Source organism: Setaria viridis, chromosome 1, assembly GCF_005286985.2.
Source record: "Setaria viridis chromosome 1, Setaria_viridis_v4.0, whole genome shotgun sequence".
Lineage (NCBI taxonomy): Eukaryota > Viridiplantae > Streptophyta > Magnoliopsida > Poales > Poaceae > Setaria > Setaria viridis.
Genome location: NC_048263.2, coordinates 4,915,600 through 4,936,661, shown reverse-complemented (window position 1 = coordinate 4,936,661; position 21,062 = coordinate 4,915,600). Strand labels below are relative to the sequence as shown.

The 21,062-nt window shown below is 44.9% G+C and overlaps 2 protein-coding genes across 4 annotated transcripts; both read right to left on the bottom strand.

The window, feature by feature from the left end:
• Positions 1 to 1,976: 1,976 nt before the first annotated feature.
• On the bottom strand, positions 1,977 to 2,526 carry LOC117853075 (protein RGF1 INDUCIBLE TRANSCRIPTION FACTOR 1). The gene is made up of 2 exons (XM_034735444.1): positions 2,326 to 2,526; positions 1,977 to 2,207 (listed from the first exon to the last, which is right to left on the bottom strand). The coding sequence occupies exons 1-2, from the start codon at positions 2,524 to 2,526 to the stop codon at positions 1,977 to 1,979; spliced, it is 432 nt and encodes a 143-aa protein (XP_034591335.1).
• Positions 2,527 to 13,288: 10,762 nt separating this feature from the next.
• LOC117842328 (putative disease resistance RPP13-like protein 3) lies at positions 13,289 to 19,028 on the bottom strand. Of its 3 annotated transcripts, none has more exons than XM_034722734.2 (5): positions 18,701 to 19,028; positions 18,576 to 18,611; positions 16,577 to 17,445; positions 13,883 to 15,965; positions 13,289 to 13,758 (listed from the first exon to the last, which is right to left on the bottom strand). In XM_034722734.2, the coding sequence occupies exons 3-5, from the start codon at positions 17,413 to 17,415 to the stop codon at positions 13,510 to 13,512; spliced, it is 3,171 nt and encodes a 1,056-aa protein (XP_034578625.1). In that variant the 5' UTR covers positions 17,416 to 17,445; positions 18,576 to 18,611; positions 18,701 to 19,028; the 3' UTR covers positions 13,289 to 13,509. The 3 variants fall into 3 exon arrangements, with proteins under 3 accessions (XP_034578625.1, XP_034578634.1, XP_034578642.1); XM_034722743.2 differs by having other exon boundaries at positions 18,706 to 19,028; XM_034722751.2 differs by having other exon boundaries at positions 13,289 to 13,799; positions 18,701 to 19,026.
• Between the last annotated feature and the right edge of the window lie 2,034 nt (positions 19,029 to 21,062).

Here is a 21,062-nt window from a genome sequence, read left to right as displayed (position 1 = left end):
AACCACATGGTCCACACGGTCGACAATCTGCTGGGGTATCCTGCATCTTGGTGCTGGTCTCGGCCAGCCACTTCTAGACAGATCGCTGTCCTCTAGCAGCAACCGACCTAGACCTTGATAAGGCTCCTTGCTTCTGAAACTTGGTTGGACGGGGAGAGTCATCATCGTCTGATTCGATCTGATTCTAACTCATCTCCTGAACTCTCACTCCTTTGATCGACAGCGAATGATATGCTGAAATCAAGCCCGTCCTCTATTACTTTGGCCTATCAACAACAGAAAAATAAAGCAAAAGGCATTAGTAAACACATGTATGGTATTTGCACAATGTATACTTATTACCAATCAGAAGTTTCAAAAGAAGTATGCAAAAAAGTGCCAAGCTATAAGTTATTGGAGCGCGTTTCACATGCAGTTAGCTATAAGTTTATTACTAGTAGATATCTCAGTCGAGTTGTAACATTTTGCTTGGAGAGGGATCAAATGTAACATAGGCTACAGTTGCAACCAAATGTCATTGCAGCTCGCTGAATACTAAGAAATGTATCAGCTTAGGTGTGGGTCAGTTTTCAGGTGGTGAGATGTAGGGGTTGACAAACATATGAGATCCTAGAATCCAATGCTCGCTCACCTATTTTTCTTTATGTATAGATGAACCCTGAACTACCATTAATTCCTACATAAGAAATTAAATATACATGCTCATTGAGAGCTTGATGCATGTAACAGATTTGAAGACATTGGAAGCAAAAGATTACCATCTGGTTAAAAGAGGAATAACATAAGTAAGCACTGAAACATCTAATTAGAAAGTACTTATATATCTTAAAGTATGCTCGGAGATCTAATTTGCACATAACAGCAGGCTAGTGACTATTTTGCGTATCTGTCAGTCAATTTTGCGAATGTTTCAAGAAGAATGTTCTGCATAAGCTATGAGGTGAATTTACTCAACAGTTCGCAAAAAATGCTCTTTGTAGTAATAAGAATGTTCGTCGATAAGCAAATCACAGGAAAATACTCAGAGAAGTAACTAGAAAATCAACAACAAATTATAACAATGATTAAAGATGCAAACGCTATATTTAATAAGGCCCCAACTAACTATTGGACGATAGGAGGATTTGCAGGAGTCCTTTTGCTTACTTCCCATTTCTTGATAACAATAGATCTACTCATGTTAATCTATATCCATTTTTCTTCTCCATTTTCTCAAAACGTGTGATGCTTTCTTTTAAACTTGTTTACAAGAAGTTTGCCAGAAACTTGTTTGAAGAAGTTTCCAGATATTCTTTTTTTTTCTGGAGAAATTATTTGGAGAAGTTTGAAAGAAAAACCTTATTTAGAAGAAATTTCTCATGAAATATTTACCCTAGAAAAGTTCCTTTGAAAAGTTCTCATAAAAAGTTATCCAAATGACCTTTCTGAAAATTTGTCCAAAGATGTTCTGACAAGTTCTTTTAGGAGTTTGATCGATAAAGTTGTGCGCAAAAGTATCTACTAGATAAATTTTCAAAAATAGAAAATTATGGAAAGAGAAAAATACCAAAAAATAACATCAGGGTTTTGTTGGAGATCGCACGCGCAACCTACCGTCATGCGCGCGGAATGCCTCGGAGGGTGTGTTGGTAACTAACCTTTGCAAGCACTTTGAATTCTCAGCCAGCAGCTATACCCAAGAGACATAGGTTGATGTTGGTAATCACATTCGTCACCCTGCTATAACAATTAATCCCCCTCTATCGCTACTCTACAACCATTTCATAGTTAACTTATGAGTTATGACACGGTACTTTCGTTAAAAAAAAACTCAAGACACGGTAGTTAAAAACTTGCAACATGCATTCGATCTGGAGATCTCTCCATGTTTCTAACCTATCGCACCCAAAGACCCCATCAGTCCTATGACCCGCATAACAACCTGCACGTACGGCAACACTACAAACCGGACGACAGAGGAAGGGAGCATAGCAAGATCATCTCATCACCTTGCATCCCAGCGAGCAGAAGAGGCTTGCTAGGTCCTGGAGACCCCGGCTGCATTCCTCGCACCTGGTCGTGCCGGCTCTCCCCTTCCCCGAGATCTCCCTCTTGTCCAGGAACACAGCCTCCTCGCCATTGACGAGGTAGGTCTGCACGAGCGACACGTTCAGCAGGCGCTCGATGTCGGCAACCCTCACCAAGCCATGGGAAGAAGACTTCCGGATCTGCGCAGAGCACGCGTCAGAGAACAAATCACCTTGAACACGACGGCTTGAAATGAAACCAAGTTTTACTACACAGCCGATTCAAACCTGGATGAGCTTATGGCCCTTCGTGTCCGGCGAGGCAGCCGGAGCAGAGGGCGCCGCCGGCGCAGTTGGTGCAGAAATAGTTGCAGCCGACGCTCCTCGTCGAACGGATCGCGGTCACGGCCGGGTGCTCGGGGCATGGCTCGAAGAACCTCGTGCCCAGAAGTTGACGCAGCCATGCCGGCGGCGCGCGCTCCGCACCCAGGCGCGCCATCTCCTTCAGGCCCCCGCGCATGGCTGCGTCGTCGTCGCCGGCCTCTCTCTGGATCAAGAATTACAGGCTGCGTGCTGACCACTAGTAGAGAATTGACATTTAATCCAGGTTGGTAGGGTGCATATCTCCCGAAAATCCATCCGGGATAAACTAACCGGGATAAAAGGGGATCTTTAGTTTCGGGTCTTTCAACCGGGAGTAAAGATCACCCTTTAGTCTCGGTTGGTGTCACCAACTAGGACTAAAGGGCCTGCCACGCCAGGCGCGGGACAGGGTTACCTTTACTCCCGGTTGGATTTCCCAACCGGGACTAAATGGCGTCCTGCATGGCGCCTAAAATTTTCATGCATCACGTACGTTAGGCCCTTTTGTTAACCTTTAGTAGTTGAGATTTTTTTAGAATGAAATCAACTAGTATTTAAATGAATGAAATTTGTAATTATACAATTACTATATATATATACACAATTCAACTAGTACAAATCGATCATAATTAGCACGTATTATATAAATAAATAAATCAAACTATATATCTACAATCTTCCCGTTGAGGTGTTGCTGCTCGGAGCGTCTAATTGTCGTCCATCGTAATAAAATTCTCCTTTTGGATTTACCACCTCGTCCATTAGGAATCCAATGAGACCTTCATATATTGCCGCTACTCTTTCTTCCTTCAAGAGTCCTTGTTGAATATTTAACATCTATAATTTGGAAATTTGTGAATGTTACACGAACAAATAAATATAAGGAGCTAGAAAATAATTAACTAGTAATAGTTTTCTTTTACGTACTTTAAAGTTGTGCGGCGTCATCTTTAGTCCCTTGGGTCCCATAAAATTGTGCATGTGCTCACAGATGTAGTAGCCACATAGATTATTCCCGGGTTCCTATCTTAAGCACTTCAGTGCGGAAAAAAATAAGTTATGAAATATTCGTGTTATACAATGTAATAAATGTGCAGACTTCATACGTACCGGGAAGTCTATGTTCCATGTAAGTTTTTCTTTGAATGGATCTTTGTGTGTCCTTATGAATTATTTCTATACGCTGCATATTAGAATAATGAATGATATAGTGTAACAGGGATAAAATTTAAGAAACAAACTTTTACATAGAGATAAAGGTCTAGAATTATTACAAGCCTAGCATGTTTTGCATGTCTTGGTACTCCACCGGATCTTTCCTCAACGAATCGAAGACAGTGATGTGGCTTCTTTCAGGCTCAATTATAATCAGGATCCAGTGGAAGCTGCGTATGTAAAATGTTCATGCATATTAGAGCTAACTAACATGTAGAGATAAGGAAAAAGACAACAAAAGTAGACAATATACACACACTTACTTGAAGTTGTATGGAAGTAGTATGAAGTCCTTGAATGTTTGTTTGTCTAGGAAATTGTATACTTCCACCAAGGTTTTTTCCGGCGCTAATTGTATCTGTTTTTGGTTAACTACAGATGGATCCATGAAGCCTATATGTAGGTACGCCTCTCGTCGGCACGTCTGAATTAGCATCCTACATAAAATGGAAGACGAAGTTAGTATGGTGACGCACGCCAAAATTTACATGTAGAGATAAACGGACACTTACAGAACCCAAGCGCTGATCAGAAAGATGTCGAGGGCATCATGATGGTACACTTCGTATATATCCTTGAAGTCTACCCACAACACTTTTTTGCCTTCGCCGTAAAAATCTATCGGTTTTACCTTCAGGCCGAACATCTCCCTCGAGTCGGCGGATGCCATCATGTACCATTGATGGAATGCGTACATCTTTGTTGATAGCTTCCGTACCAACGAAGGCCTTACAAGAGGTTTGCCTAGCTCATAAGGCCATCTCGGCTCAGGGGGCGGTGCAGTTGGCGTCTCAACTTGCCCTAAGCATTCATCAAGTCCTAGACCTGTTTCTTGCATGAATTTCAATACTTCTGCTTGTTGATCCAAGGGCATTGCTGCTACCCTTTGAGCGTCTTTTTTTGATAAATGGCTGAGGTCGGGGACAGCACCACTGAAAGATGACTTTCCTTTCCTTTTGTCCTTTTCATCAGCCTTTACTAAAGCCCGTTCATAGTTTGATAAGAGTGGTTCATTTTCTTGGCTCCTTCTTCCATCCTGATAAAAAAGTTTAAATCTCTTCGATTTACTGGCGGTGGCTCCATCTCCCTTGCTATTTTTTCTTCAGCTTGTTTCTTGAACCACTCACTGGCCTCTCGTTGGATTTCTGCCCACTGTTCCGCATGAGTCATTACCTCCTAGCGTTCCTTACGAGTCACTTTAGGCTCCTTTGTTTTCTTCTTTCTCTGTCTTTGCTTGGGAGACAGTGCTCGTGACTTCTTTAGTGGTGCTACAGGTTCCTTTCCTTCATGGGAGCGGCTCTTGGTGCCGGTGATGGTGATCGGGGAGGGGTGTTGTTATTGTCGTCGTCGCTCCCACAACCAGGAGGTGGTGGAGATGGAGACCTTGATATAGCAGGAAGCAACGGTCCTGGAGCAGGTTGTGCAGGAGATGACGGTCTCGAGCTATGAGGAGAAGGTCGCTGCTAGGGATCTACGGGGAGCGGTCTTGAGCTCTGAGGAGATGGCTCCGTGCCGGGAATAATGATGTAGCATTTTCGCCATAGAATGATCCTATGAAGCACATCTGCCAGTGTCTTTTCCCCGTCGCCTCCCGAGAGCTCGAGCTCTAGGCCTTCATATTGGCTATCAACAATTTGCTCTACGCGGACGCTGGCGTAATTAGGTGGAATCTCCATACCATGACTGCTCTGCCCCGCCAGGGTTGCTAACGCACTCCCGTACGCTACCTGTACATATAGCAGAAGTAAACAAGTTATTAATCTCTGATCACGTGGCGTGGATCAATTGACAAGATTGCATAAATATTATGTATAAGTATACCTTAATAGTGAGGTTGCCGACCGGTGCTTGCAGCTCACATGTGGTGCGTTGTGTGATGGCATCCATGGGGAACCGTTGCTCCTCCACGGGTAACCTGGGCGTCTGCGCATCGGGGACCCCTGTAGAAGCACACCTGCTCAAGAGGCGTTGAGAAGGGCTGGCGTAGTTTGGATTTGGCAATGCTCCAGATTGGACCAACTCCACAACTGCGTGGGCCACTCGACGATTGATTTCCTCCAACATTCTTTTCTTCTTGTGCCTGCACTTTGGATTCTAGCATCTGCCGCCAGCTCTCCTCGATCTGTTCCTTTCTTCGCTTGTGGCTTCTATACGATGCGCTGTCACCTCGGAAAGCAAACTTCCACGAAATGACCCCGAACCCTCGGCAACGTCTTGGGTGCTCGGGATTAATGAGGGCCAATGTGAGCTCATCATTCTCTCAGTCCACCTTCAACCTCCCAGCCTTAGAATCTTCAATGTTCTTCATAAGACGTTCGACCTTCTCACGTATTGTGTCATTGAAAATCAATGTCCCATCCTCTTGGCTCAGGGAGCCTCCATGAGCATAATACCAATTTTTTGATCGTTCGGGCCATTCAATAGTTGCAGGTACGATTCCCCGTTCGATCAGATCTTGTTCCATCTTCCTCCATTTAGGAATTGCTGTGCCATAACCAGCTCGCCCTAGATGATGATGGTAGCCCTTCTGACCAGCATTTGTAGTGTTGGTCAGGATCTTTTTCACACCGTCTTCACTCCTCTTATATTCAACAAATGCCTCCCAGTGGTCCCTCAACTTTGGCCACGCGTTGAAGTCTGGAGTTCGGCCCTTCTTAATGTAGTTGGTATCCAGCATCTTCTTGAATGTCTGGATTTGTGTAGCCATCTTCTTCAGCGTCCACGCTTTCACATCTTTTTCAATATATCCTTCGGGGAATGTGAAATGTCTCTTGACGTCTTCCCACAGCATATTCTTTTCTGTCTCCAGGAGGGCGTACGGATTAGTGCTTCTGCCCTTTCATTCTCTGATGCTGATAGGCACATTGTCCCGGACGATTGCCCCGATCTGACTCACGTACTTCTTTGCTACTTTATCGGGAGCAACCAGCCTGCCCTCTTCTGTCACTTCCGTGATGACAAGCCTCCCTTCCATCACCTTTGTACGACCTCGGGTCTTCTGCCCTTACGTCGATCCAGAGGGCTAACAGTTCAAGGTTCGTTAATTAGTACGTAGTAGTAACGGTGGCAAGAAACAATACAAGATTCGTTATATATACCTCGCCGGAACCTTCCGCCACGACAAGGTGTTGCTGGGGCTCATGCTCTTCATTCCCATCGGCGGACATGTTGAGGAACATGTCCGCCTAGGTGCCCTCTTCATCAGTGTACGATAGTGGAAGGTTGTCGTCACTACCATCACCAGCGATTATCTGCTCCATGAGATACCTTGCGGTCTCGTCGTCTGCCATTTCAACTATTGATTGAAACATACATGGAATCATACATGACAGTCATAGAAATCGCCTTAGTTATATGTACATAAGGGTATATACATGAAATCATAAAATAACATGAATCCCACAAAGTCCGGAATATTTATACAAATTTCAACAAATTAGTAGTACTTTGTACGAATTTCTACCAAATTTCTACTAATTTATACATATTTATTGGAATTTCTAGCAAATTACTACTAATTCCTACTAATTTTACAATAACATGAATCCCACAAAGTCCGGAATGTTTATACAAATTTTAACAAATTAGTAGTACTTTGTACGAATTTCTACCAAATTTCTACTAATTTATACATATTTATTAGAATTTCTAGCAAATTACTACTAATTACTACTAATTCCTACTAATTTGATTTTCTAACTAATATACAAATATCTATTGATTTTATAACTAATTCGTTCCCGGCGCCAGTGCCGGTGGACCTCGCGCGGTCGACGGTGCCTAGGTTGGGACGGCGGCGGCCGGGGCGGCGGGACGGCGGAGGCGGGGACGGAGCGAGGTGGCCGCGGCAACGATTAATTTCTAACCTAGGCGGAGGCGAGGGCGGACGTCTCAGGAATTAGGCAGCGTCTCCTATGCGAAGGAATGAACCACGACAAAAGACGATTAATTTCTAACCTAGGCGGAGCCCTTCGTAACCCGGGACTAACTAATTACTACTAATTTCCACTAATTTGATTTTCTAACTCATATACAAATATCTATTGATTTTCTAACTAATTACTACTCATTTGTATTTATTTTCTAACTAAAAAAAAGGCCCTTGCTGATGCAAGCCGGTGGGCGTGCGTCAGCAAGAGCGGTACTCCCGGCGCCAGTGCCGGCGGACCTCGCGCGGTCGACAGTGGCCGGGGCGACGAGGTGGCCAGGGCGGCGGGACGGCGGCGGCCAGGGCGGCGGGATGGCGAAGGCGTGGACGGAGCGAAGCAAATGCCGAGCGGAGGCGGCCGGCGACGAGGGGCGACGAGGCGACGCGCACGACAGAGGTGGCGACGAGGACGGAGGCGGCAATGAGGACGGAGGCGGCGACGAGGCCCCGCGATGGAGGCGGCCGGCGGCGACGAGGTTGAGGGGGCGCGACGGAGGAGGATCGAGGTGGGCCGGGGCGATGGAGGAGGAGGCGGTCCGGGCGCGGGCGAGGCGGTCGGGCGGCGAGACGATGATGGCCAGGGCAATGGGGGACGATGATGACGGCGGCCAGCGAGGGAGGTGGACGGGCGGCGACGGAGCAGGAGCGCGGGATCTTGGCAAAATTTTGGCTAAGTGTAACTGGCGTGGGGGTAGAAGAGGCTACAGTGCCTTTTATCCTCCCCCTTTTATCCAGGTTCGTAATGGCACCCGGGACTAAAGGACCTTTTGTCCCGGGTCCCATTACCAACCGAGATAAAAGGCCCCCCCTTTTATCCCGGTTGGTGATGGGACCCGGAACAAAAGGGTACGTCCACCAGGCGGGACTGGACGCCTACCCTTTTATCCCAGGTGGCAACACCAACCGGGATAAAAGGGGGAGCCCTTTTATCCCGGTTGCTAACTGTAACCGGGATAGAAGGGTACGCCCCGGCGGGAATCGAAAACTACCCTTTTATCCCGGTTGCAGTTGTCAACTGGGATAAAAGGGGGTCCTTTTGTCCCGGTTTCAATTGGCACCCGGGATAAAAGGGCATTTTCCCACACTTTCATCTCCCGCCTGTTTTTTGGAAAAGGATTTTATTTATGTTTTCACTGCATTTCAGGATGAAAAATAAAAAACTTCACATATTTTGTACATGCAAAAATATATTTAATTAGCGAGTATATTGACAATAAGTGTGATTTAGTTATTAATTCTATACCAGTTCATTTAGCCTCTAAAATATTTATTTTACTGCATCGTTGTGATCAAGAAATTATTCAATTAAATAATTTCAACGCGCAAAAAAATTCATGTATGTATATGGTTAACATTGTTCATGTTTATCTAATAAATTTTCACCTAAGAAATTTAAGAACACATGAAATCATACGTAGGGTAAATTAAAAATTGTATCAAGTACTACACAAAGGTCATGGAAATTTAGCGTATTACAATACAACGTTGTAAAATTTCTTCTTCACGAAAGTTCCTTGATTATGATTGCGGCGTAAGTACGGAGCCTCTTCTTTGGATAGCAGGATGCTTGGATCAACTTCAACTGCGAATGGAGGCATGCCATCAAACTGATCATAATCATCTGATTGGTCTGTTTTATCCTTGACTCCCATGATTTTTCTTTTACCTGGAAGAACTATGTGGCACTTTGGCTCGCATGTCTCTTCTGGATTTCTCTTAGGTTTGATACACATGTCCTTCACATAGAACACCTGATGCACATCATTAGCAAGTATGAATGGGTCATCACTGTATCCAGTCCTGCTCAGATATACTATTGTCATTCCGTACTGATCTTTGGTTACGGCAGTTAGCTTCACCCAATTGCAAAGAAATAGAGGGATGTACAGCGATCCGTATTTGAAGAGAATTCTTCCCCGTACCAACCATGTTGGTAGGAAAGGGGTGCTGATCGATCTTCATTGGTTTGGCCGATTTTGCCGGCACTTCAAATTTGAGTCTGCCTTGCTCAATGGCCGACTGTATCTGTTGCCTGAAGATCTTGCACGCGTTGGTATCATGTGATGTGGCATTGTGCCACTTGCAATACTTCATCTTTTTTAATTGTTCGGCAGAAGGTATCGTATGGTAAGGCGAGAGTTTAATCTGCCCTTCCTGGAGGAGAAGATCGAAGATTTTATCGGCCTTAGTTGTATCAAAACCGAATGCTTCCGGCTCCTTTTTGCCGAATGGGCATGATATCGGCTTCTTTCCCTTGATCCACTCTGCAAGTCCGATTTCGACATCTTCCTCATCCTCTAATTCTTCCAGGAATGCCACTTTCTTCTGGAAATTCCTCCGCGGATCGAATGGACGCACCTCCTGTCCGGACAATCGGTGAACAATCTGGCTCAGGCTCTCGAAATCCTGTGAAGCATATTTCTCTTTAATGTGTGGCAGAAGGCCTTGGAAAGCTATATCGGCCAACTGCGCATCGGTTAGAGCCAGGGAGTAGCATTTGTTTCTGATTTCCCGAAACCTCTGTATATACGAGGGTATCGGCTCATCACTTCTTTGCCGGAGGCTAGTCAAATCGGACAGCTTCATCTCATGGACCCCAGCATAGAAGTACTTGTGGAACTGTCTTTCTAAATCGGCCCATGTGATAATCGAGTTTGGTGGCAAAGTCGTGAACCATTGGAAGGCCGATCCGGACAGAGATGACGAGAACAGCCGTACCCGTAGGGCGTCTTGCGTAGCTGCTTCGCCGCATTGGATGATGAATCTATTCACGTGCTCCACGGTCGAAGTATCGTCCATCCCCGAAAATTTGGTAAAATCAGGAACTTTGTACCGATGGGGGAATGGCAACAAGTCATATGTAGATGGGTATGGTGTTCTATAGGTATAAGTTTGCATTTTCGGCTTCAAGCCGAATTGTTCTTGCATCACTTCCGCAATTTGCGCCGACCAATCTGGTTGTTGCTGGGGAATAATTGGCTGCGGTATCGGCACGTGCTGATAAATCGGAGGCTGAATAAAAGGAGACTGATGAAAATGTGGTATCTGAGTGTAAGCCGGCGGTGTAGTAAAGGACGGCTGTTTGAATGAACCACCCGTTTCATCACAGAGCATGAGTGATGCTGTCTTGTTAACCTCCGGAGCGACAGGCTGGTACGGTGGTATGATTGGCCGAATGGCCGCCTGGGAGGATGCCTGGAACGGAGGGTTTCCTTGACTGGCCGATTGATTCAGACCGGCCGTGTTTAAAGGTGCCTCCCAGGGTGAAGGGCTGACTGGAGGGAACGATGCAGAGGACAGCTGGATGGAGCCATACCCCAACGGAGTTGATGATGCAGATGCACCTGAACTCCCAACAGAAAATTGAATCGGCTGTGAAGCCGAATACGGATAAGTCTGATTTGGTGGAATCGGCTGAAAATATGTAGGTCCTCTGTATCCTTGAGGTACGCCTCCGGCGAAGGAGTTGACAACGGCATTGTGCACCATGTTTGAAAGCACCGGGGATTGATCGATGAAGGCGTGATGAATAGATTGTTGAATCATATCGGACATTTTATCCGAATCCTCAGAAATTGTGATCTGACGGGGAGTAGGGAAAGGAGTCTTCTTAACAGTCTCCCCGCTCCTGGAACGACTGAAAGATTTCAAGCAAGTCTTCCGGACTTGTTCCATATACTTGTTCAGATCTTCCTTTTGGTCGTCCTTTAGATCTGCTTCCGTCACCTCGATGACGTTATCTTCAGAGACTTCAGCAGCTTTCAACATGATAGTGGTTGTATGGGTCCCACCAGGCGTGCCAAAAGTGTGTTGGCGCTAGAAATCGGTCAACCGAATCCCAGCGACCGACACACGACCCGGGAGAATCTGCTTAGCTCCTGTTCGGGTGAATGCCCTGGTGCGGTTCGCGCGGCGTGCCAGCCAATCTGACCTGTTGATTGGCAAGGAAGAACGCGTGTCAGGTCCAGAAATTACGATCGGCTAAGTTTCCGATCTCGAAGGAGCTTATCAGCGAATCGGCCGATTTGCGTTAATAAAGGAATCGGCTATAAAGCAGCCGATCACTGTAGCCTTGTAGACAGAGAACTACTAGAGTAATCGGTACAGAGCTTATGATAACAACACTAGGAATAGATCTAATCGGCAATAGATGAATTTAACAACAGAAAGTAAAGAGAGCCGACACTACCGATTCCTAGCTGGATAACTGGTGATAAAGACTAGAAAAATAGGTAAAACCTATGAATCTAGCAAATATCGATAACTAGTGAATAAATCTAAACGAAACAACAGCGATGCGCCCGAAGTTAAAGCTTAGAAATTACTCGATAAGCGGAACTTACAGAATCGGCCGGAGATCAAGATGATGCAGCCCTGCCAACCCGCACGAACTCGTGAAAAAGAGGAAAGTAATGGCGAAGTCGCCTGCCTGAAGGTAAGTACGAGGAAAAAGTAGTTTGTTGTATTGATTGGTTGATCATTACAGATTTACAAAGGTAGCTATTTATAGCCCCGTACAGATATCTCCTTAACCGACTAGAATTCTATTCCTAATTCAAACAGAAAACGAATATCTACAAGCACAATTCGTGCTAGGTTGGTTACTCCACGCTTCGTGGGCTGATTTCCCCCTTATCCTTCTATTCCTCTCCAGGCCCATACAGGCCCAATTAGCCCATCCTCCTAATCGGCCGATTCCTTATTGGCAAAAGATTACCGATTGGGACCCTGGTATATTCGACCCATAACGAGACAGAGGTCTCCGGCCGATCTCACACTGTAGCACCATTCGGCCGATTCCCAACTGTGCCTTTCCGATTCCCTTTCTTCTTGGCGCCGATTCTACTAGTAACGAAATCTGGCGTCAACAGTTCCCATATCTCCTATATGAAACCATAATACAACTCCTTGCTATTATTTCTATCTATGACATCTATGCGGACACCACTATTCTGTTTCGTGCTTTTCTGGTCCTGAGCTCTCGTGTAAAATGTATAACCATTTATCTCATAGCCTTGGAATTTCACGATTGTGCTAGCAGGTCCCCTGGCTAACCAAGCAAGCTGTGGGTGAATCTCAGAGTTACCCATAAGTTGTTGGCGCAACTAGGAGGAAAATTTTTCCATGTGATGACGGGTAAGCCAAGCATCGGATTTGGTCGGGTTTTTGGAAACTACCATCTGCCTGTGCTGCTCGATATACAGAGACACAAAGGATGACTGTTGTAGAACAGTGTAGTGTGCCTTGTCGAACAAATCAGTATCATTGCTGAAACTTGATTTCCTTCCAAGGGTGGCCATTCCCCGGAGCCTCCCCTCGTGGCATGAAGTTGGAACCCCAATCGAGTCAATTGAATCAATAAAATCAACACAAAACTCGATCACCTCCTCTGTTCCATATCCCTTGGTGATGCTTCCTTCTGGACGGGCACGATTAAGAACATAGTTTTTTAGGACTGCCATGAACCTCTCAAAAGGCCACATATTGTGCAGGTATACAGGTTCGAGAACACTAATCTCTTTTACTAGGTGAACCAGTAAGTGCGTCATAAGATTGAAGAAGGATGGTGGAAATAACAACCCAAAACTGACAAGATATTGCACCACATCGTTCTGTAGCTTTGATAGCTTGGATGGATCGATTGGCTTCTGTGAAATCGCATTGAGAAAACGCGCATAGCTTTACGAGCGGCAACCGGACATTTTCTGGTAGAACACCCCTCAGTGCAACCGGAAGCAACTGGGTCATCAACATGTGGCAGTCATGGGCCTTGAGATTTGTAAACTTCTTTTATTTCATATTTATTATTCCCTTTATATTCGAGGAGTACACAGACGAGACCTTCATGTGGTGACCGCAAAATAAAAGACTAATAAGATAAGGGAATAACGCAATCTATCGCATCTATATGCAAATGCACGAATGCATCACATAGCTTAAGGTAAATTTAGGAATAGTCCAGGCTGAGAAATAAGCATCTTCTCGTTAGCGAAGGAATTAACTCACTCCAGTATGATCAAGCAAGGCCGCAAGGCAGCATGATCCAAAGTTCCAAACATTCACTCGCCAGTTTTGAGAATGGTCCAAGTGATGAGTTAAAGAATCTGATTGAAATGTCTGGTCCGGTGGCCGCCGAGCGCCTTGATCGTGGCGAAGCATACGCCGCAGGTGCGGCACTCGAACTCGCGGTGCCGCCTGCTGATGCGGCCAGCTGCCTTGGCGATGACCTTGCTTGCCGTCGTCGACCTTGCAGTAGCCATGTTTCGGACATTATCACCATCGTTGGACTGAATTTGGGAAGGAATTTAATTAGTAAAAAAAAAGTTGAACTGCGTGTTGGAACTTGGAAGTTACCATGCACTGCACGCACCTCTTTGCCGTCTTGGTATGTCGATTGTTTGCATCGTTCGAGACTGATTATGGGCCTGTTGGGATGGAGTTGTACTGCATCTCTCAGCTCAGCCTCTGCCTTCTCCACATCATCAGCAGAGGCATCCTCACAGTCGACATATATTTTGACACTCAAAAGCGAAGGGAGGCACGACAGCCTGACATCACCGCAGCTACCATTTCCATCCTTATATAAGGCCCTGACGGGAACGTCATACGAAAGCTCTTGGAGGTTCGGCATCACAGGCGGTGGTGCTATTGATCTGTTGTACTCATCCTTTGTTTTGGAACCAAAGGCTATAGCATCCATCCCATTCCAGATGCTAAACGAAACACCAGTGGAGTCCTCACTGAGCACCAACTGGACCATCCAGCCATCCAACCAGCAACATATCAACTTCTTGAAGAAGCCATCGACCATAGTATTTATATTAGCTATAGTTACCGTGCAAGACATCGACGGCCGATCCGTTGACAACCAGAGGAAACGGAGCTCTGGCAACTCACCCAAGTTTCGCAGACTTGACTCATCCATATGATCCACACACAATGATAAGTAGCGGAGGACGGGGAGATGCGTGGGACTAATCCATGATGGCAGCTGACGGAGCAGTATAGGACCTAAATCCAAATGCCGGAGATGCTGCGAAAGCACCACTCTGTCCCACTCCCTCATTGCGGCTTCATAATTATAACCCGTCAGTTCCAGATGCTGGAGTTTGTGGAGATTGCCTAGTGAATGCACTAGATCTGACAGCACCATCCCTTCCAACGAGTTAATAATAATGTTGAGCACCCTGACTTTGCTAAGGTTGCCAACGTCCTTCATAAATTGCCGCTGGGACTCCTCATCCAAATTATTAATACATATAGACAGGTACTCTAATGACGTCACCTTCCTCAGGAACGACCCATCCGGTGCGCACGTATCGAAGTTGCCACGTAGGCAGATTAACTGCGTTAACTGGCAAACACCCGATGGCAGTACCCCTATGCTAGAATATTCCAAGTCAAGTGTCTGTAGAAACTTCAGTTTTCCTATTTCTTCCGGGAGCTCATGAATACCATATGTATGTCGTAGACCAAGGTACCTCAAATGAAGTAGATTTCCAAGGTGCTTAAGACCCTGCCAGCCTTCCCAAAGTTCGAATCTGCACCCCTCTAAATCTAGCACTCGCATGAGTTTAAAGCTTGGATGCAAGACCCAACTCTCAATATTACACCTACAGGCAACCAGCGACCTCACTTGTGCCATGTGATCGTCGTGCTGAGTTTGCTTCATAATTCTATTCTGGTGAGCTAACCTGCGCACCTTGTTCTGATGTGGTGATATTCCTTCATTATCATTAGATGAGATAGTCACAAAGTTTTCTATATTTGACAAGTCACGGATGAGATCAAGCACCATATCATGAACTCGACAAACACTGGTGCCCATGTAATCTGACCCGACCACCTGGATCATGCTTCTATTTACGAGCTGATTGAAGTATTCCTCTCCCTGCTGAAACAAGCTGGTCCCTCTTTTCTTCTCCACGAAACCTTCAGCTATCCATTTCCATATCAAAGAATCTTTCTCAATCTCATAGTCTTCTGGATACACACTTAGATACAGTAAGCAGGTCCTTAGATAAGAAGGCAGATCATAGTAGCTAAGAGACAATATCCACTCAGTATCATCTACTTGCTGGTTAACCTTACCACGATAGAAACCAGGAGCGTTGCACACATCAAACCAATCTTCTCTTGATTTACCCACCAACAAACTGGCCATTGTGATGATAGCTAATGGTACACCACCACATTTTTTTAGAATCTTTTCCGATGCCTCCGCAGGGTGATTAGCAGGATATTCACCATTAACACCAAAAAGCCTCGTTTTGAATAATTTCTTCGAGTGATCAAGGGAAAGTGTGCGTAGCTTGTAAACCTCCTCCATGCTGGCTACATCTCGATTGCGAGTAGTTGTAATTACTCTACTTCCACTATCATTGTCAACCAAGGCTGTTTTAATTGTCTTCCAAGTTGGTATGTCCCATACATCGTCAATAACAATGAAGTACCTAGCAACATGACAGTACAGATCATTACCCAAAGTTGGTAAACCATTGAGCATGTATAAAAGAAAAGAAGAGTGACAAAGTATAGAATAAAATCTTAAAAATACTAGCAAATATTTACCAATGTAATGTATTTTATTATCTGAAATCTACTCAATATTTATGATCTTGATGTTATCTATTTTACTTTATAAAGTAAACATTATCTTTATAACCACAGGAGAGTTTTATCTACGATAGAGTCTCATTCCTTAAAGATCAATTGTTTTAGTATAATGATATAGATAGCATATCAGGGAGTAGCTTTAAATATTTACAGCCAATAGATAGCATATCAAAGACTATATTGGAATTGTTAAGGAATAGCAACCGCATGGTGTTCACGTTGAAGCCTTTTAATGTGAATTTATAAAAAAAATCAATTCTATTCCGAAATTAATGTGGTGCTCACGTTGAAGCCTTCAATTTGTGAATTTATAAAGTTGTCTCCTGTGCCGGTCTGTCGTAAAAATTTGTGAAAGTTGTGCTCGACTAATTCATAAGGAAACAGAAACATTTTCAAAACTAGCAGAGAAACTATTAATATAGTGACATATGCTCGTCATCTTAAATACCTCTTGTTTTGGAGGAATTTTCGGAGTTTGCCAATAAGCAGGGATTCGTTCTTTACATCACGAATGGCCTTGTACTCCTTTTCGTTGAGAAGAAGGAAGATTTCTTTCAAGACTTGTGTCAGGTCAGGTTTCCGGCCAACGGAAAGAAAGGCTCCACAATCATATCGTGGACGAAACTCATCGTAAACCGCCTTGGCAAGAGTGGACTTTCCCAGGCCCCCAACTCCAACCACAGAAACTATCTTCATCTTGTTATTGCTGCCAGAGATGTCAGAATCTCCATTGCCGTGAGGCGTCGGCAGAAGCATGGCTGTAAGTTCAGCCTTGGACTCCTCGATGCCGATGAGCTGCGCCGCTTCTTTGTGCATCTCCGCAAGGCGAGGATCCGGCTTCGTTGGCAATGCAGGTTGCGACAGCGCAACCGAGAACCTGTCACGGCGGTCAGCCACCTCCTGGAGTCGCTTCTTCATGTCCTCGATGGTGCCGGCAATGGTGTGGCGCGCCTTGCTCTTGTTGAACAACTTGGACATCTTCTTTTGGAGACGTTTGAGCAGGCCATCCATCTCAGCTGGGTCAGCCACCTTGATGAGGAATGTGTCGAGGATATCCTCCATGTCGTAGGACGCCTCCCTGACCTCGCGAGCCCAGAGCCGGACTTGTGGATCCAGCTGCTCTGGTGGCACCTCGCCCACCTTGCTGAGAGCCGTCTGCGCACTCTCGAGCTCATGTTTCAGAGACTCAATTTGCTGAGGCAGGCCCTTCTGCAGCTTGTACTCCGCCTGGAGCAACTCGCCGAGCTTGCCGATGACGCTGCCCACCGCCCCAGCCACAAGATCCATGCCTAGCTAGCTCTTGAGTTGAAAAAACACCTGCAAGCATACAAGGCTATTGACAGTAAACATGGGATACACTATGGGGAACAGTAGCTTTGCCAAGTGCCCCCTCGCACTCAGCAAAGGCCTAAAAATACTCGGCAAAGAGCACAAGGCAAAGAACTGTTTGCCGAGTGTCAATCATCGGGCACTCAGCAAAGACTTTTGTCGAGTGTCAATAAGCACTCAGCAACAATAAACTCTCGGCAAAAAAAGGTTAACGGGATGGCACGGTGACGGCGCTTTTACCGAGTGTCAGATGGAAAAACACTCGGCAAAGTTTATGAACTTTGCTGAGTGTCAACGACAAAACACTCGGCAAAGTTCAAATACTTTGCCGAGTGTCGAATACAAAATACTCGGCAAAGTTTTGCGTGCCATGTCATAATTTGACTCCTTTGCCGAGTGTTACATGTATAGAAATATGTATGTATGCGTGATGACTATATATCGCTGTATAGACAGTGTATACATGTACGAAGAAAGTGACGAAAATGAAGATTCTAATGCGAAACACATAGCTCAAACTAAAGGTTCGTGTAATAAACACATATCAAATGTGGATGAAAAAGTGATCACAATCGAATAAAGATAACTAAGCACTGGTGGACGGGGCTAATTTCATTGATCTGCTGCTAGATCTAGTGCTACTGGATACATCTTAGTCAACAGGGGTACAAAAGGGAGATATATGCAATAAACATTACAGTAACTGATGACTATGGACTCACCCAGGCATGCATCAACTTGACACAAACAAGGGAGATATGTGTAAGAACGGTAGCAAAAGGGAGATATGTGTAAGAACGGTAGCAAGGTGGTAGCAGTGTGTCACTGATACTAGATCTCTACGGGCTCTAATAAGGAGCAATGAAAAACAGCAGCTGTGTATGACCTTTGCTAACGCTCTCATTCCAAGATAACATGCTACTACCGGCTAGGATTTCACACAGGATACCAAGAACATGCTGCTAGTACCGGCTAGGATTTCAAGCACAATCGAGAACAAGCAAGAGAAAGAAAAAAAATAATAGGGTGGAAATCTAGATCGAGGATTTTTCGTTCAAAAGAAAGAAAGAAAGCTAGATCGAGAAAAGATTAAGCTAGGGAGAGCCGAAGACACCTACCTCGCTGATTCAGCTCCTCCAATGTGTGCTTCAGATCTAGGTAGAGAGAATGAAGGATGGACGGGTGGATTAAGCAAGAATTATAGATAAGATATGGGGATCGGAGCCAAATTAAAGTCACGCACCTTACTTCTGGTTCAGCTCTTCGATTGAGTTGAAGATGAAGCGCAGCTTGTCGTGAATGAGCCAAGCACTACTAATGCAGCTTGTCCATGGTAGCTAGTGGTGGAACAATTAATGCGTTATTAGCTCGCGTTGTTTAGGTCTAGTGCCGAGCATCAGTGGAGCTAAATGATGCAAAGTAGTTGGAAAGTGGTGACAACTTGCTGCTAAAAGCAGTCTAGAAAATGTAAACTATTAACACGTCAGCCCAGCTTTTGCCTGCTTATTGGCATCGACTTCAGCTCTTCGATTGTGCTTGAGGAAAGAATAAAGGCTTGATGGGTGGTTGAGTTCAAGATGAAGGATTATTGTACTCCGCGCGCCTGGAGCAGCTCGCCGATGACGCTGCCCACGGCCCCAGCCACAAGATCCATAGCTAATGCCGGCCGGAATAGGATTTGGCCGCTCCAATGATGACTTATCAGCTGGACACCACTGGACGATGGTACATAAAAAAGTCTAGGCAAGCTGGCCCAGATGCAAGTGGCAAGCTGGTCCAGGCGTCACAGAATGGGATATTGTATGCTGGAACCGGAATTATTGATTCTTCCATGGCACCGATGAACTGTTGACCCAAGCTCATGATGGTTCCGCAATTGTCCATATACTGTATAATCGGAACGAACGAATTTCGACCAACAAAAAATCAAATCTAAGTTTGAATTAAATCAATCAAAGAAATCATAAGCTTTTCCCTTTTCATTAAAATGAATCATTCCGGGCTCGAAACCAACCAACGCCCTCATGAAGCATGGACGCATAGACGACACTGACGATGACGATGATCGTCTCCTACTCCCTGTAAATAGAGCATTTGCCATCTGTGCATTTGCTTTCTCTCTACGGGGTTTGTTGACGCCCAAAAGCAGAGGGATGGTTCAGTGAATGAGCCAAGCACTACTGCAGCTTGTCCATGGTAGCTAGTGGTGAAACAATGCGTTATTAGCTCGTGTTGTTTAGGTCTAGTGCCGAGCATCAGTACGTGGAGCTAGCTAAATGATGCAAAGTAGTGGGGCAGTTGGAAAGTGGTGACAACTTGCTGCTAAAAGCAGTCTAGAAAATGTAAACTAAGACGTCAGCCCAGCTTTTGCCTGCTTATTGTCATCGAATTTAGTTAATAAGCATGATTACCAAGTGCAATAAACAATAGAATGATTCAATACTCCTAAGGTTGGTGGCTAGTAGTGAATCTTGCAGTGAATATTTTGTGAAATGTGATGTTAAAAACCGGCACACAAATGTATATATAGAACAGCACAACTAGGTGTTGTATGTTATGTCCATGAGTGAGCAACCATGCATTTAATTATTCATAACTAAAACACATTTATTTTAAATATTGAGAATTGTCTCACGAATTATTTGTTCTTTTAGGGGTGGCCCTGGTGGTGGGTACAAAGAGCTTGATGAAGAAGAACTAGAGGAAGTTAAAGAGCGGGGGAAAGAGGCTGAGGAGGTAGGATGCTTACTGATTATGTTTTTTTAACCATTACTGAAAGTGCACAGACTCTTCCTGGGTCTGGACGTGCTGGATGGGAAGTTGAGCAGCGAGGTATTCTTCTTCTCGACACAGTCCATGTTCCAGACTGTTTTAGGATTGCTTACACCCAGTTCGTGCTTATTGGTAGTGTATTTGTTATGAATATTACTTACCTGGTGTTAATTCGCTGTTTGTAGGTTCCAGTGAAAGGGAAGGCAGGGAGAGGAGCAGGGATCGTGGTAGACACGACTACGACAGAGGTGATCATGCAAGGGAGCGGCGCCGCAGCCAGAGCAGAGACCGCGATAGGGAAAGAGGGAGGGACAGGGGAAGATATACCGTCGCTACGAGAGTCGGGACCGTGATCGCCGCCACAGGTGAAGAAGAGAAATGCACGGACAAACATAGATTCATTCAGGAACATATATATTTCAGTCCAAAACTAACCTATGTGGTACCAAATGTGCAAGGTTTAGCATCATATATGATATATCAGACAAAAGTGCACGGCTAAACATAAAAAAAATTCGGCCAGACATAGATTAATCTAGGTTCAACAATGATAGAACTAAATTCAGCACAGAGTTGTCCATCTTTGGTATTTTGTACCTGTTAAATCCTAGTCCATGCACGACAACAACTTGCCATCGTCTCAGGAATGCGTATGGGTAGTCCCTCCTTCTTTTTCTGGGCTTGGGACCAGCTATACGAAATTAAGTGTTACCTTAAAATTGCAAAGGCGGAGTTCCCTACCCACCCACTAAAAAAGAAACAAAAATATAGAAATATGAATATTTTTTGTAGTTTTTTAGGTTTTGCTTTTTTTGTATTTTTTCTTAGTTAAG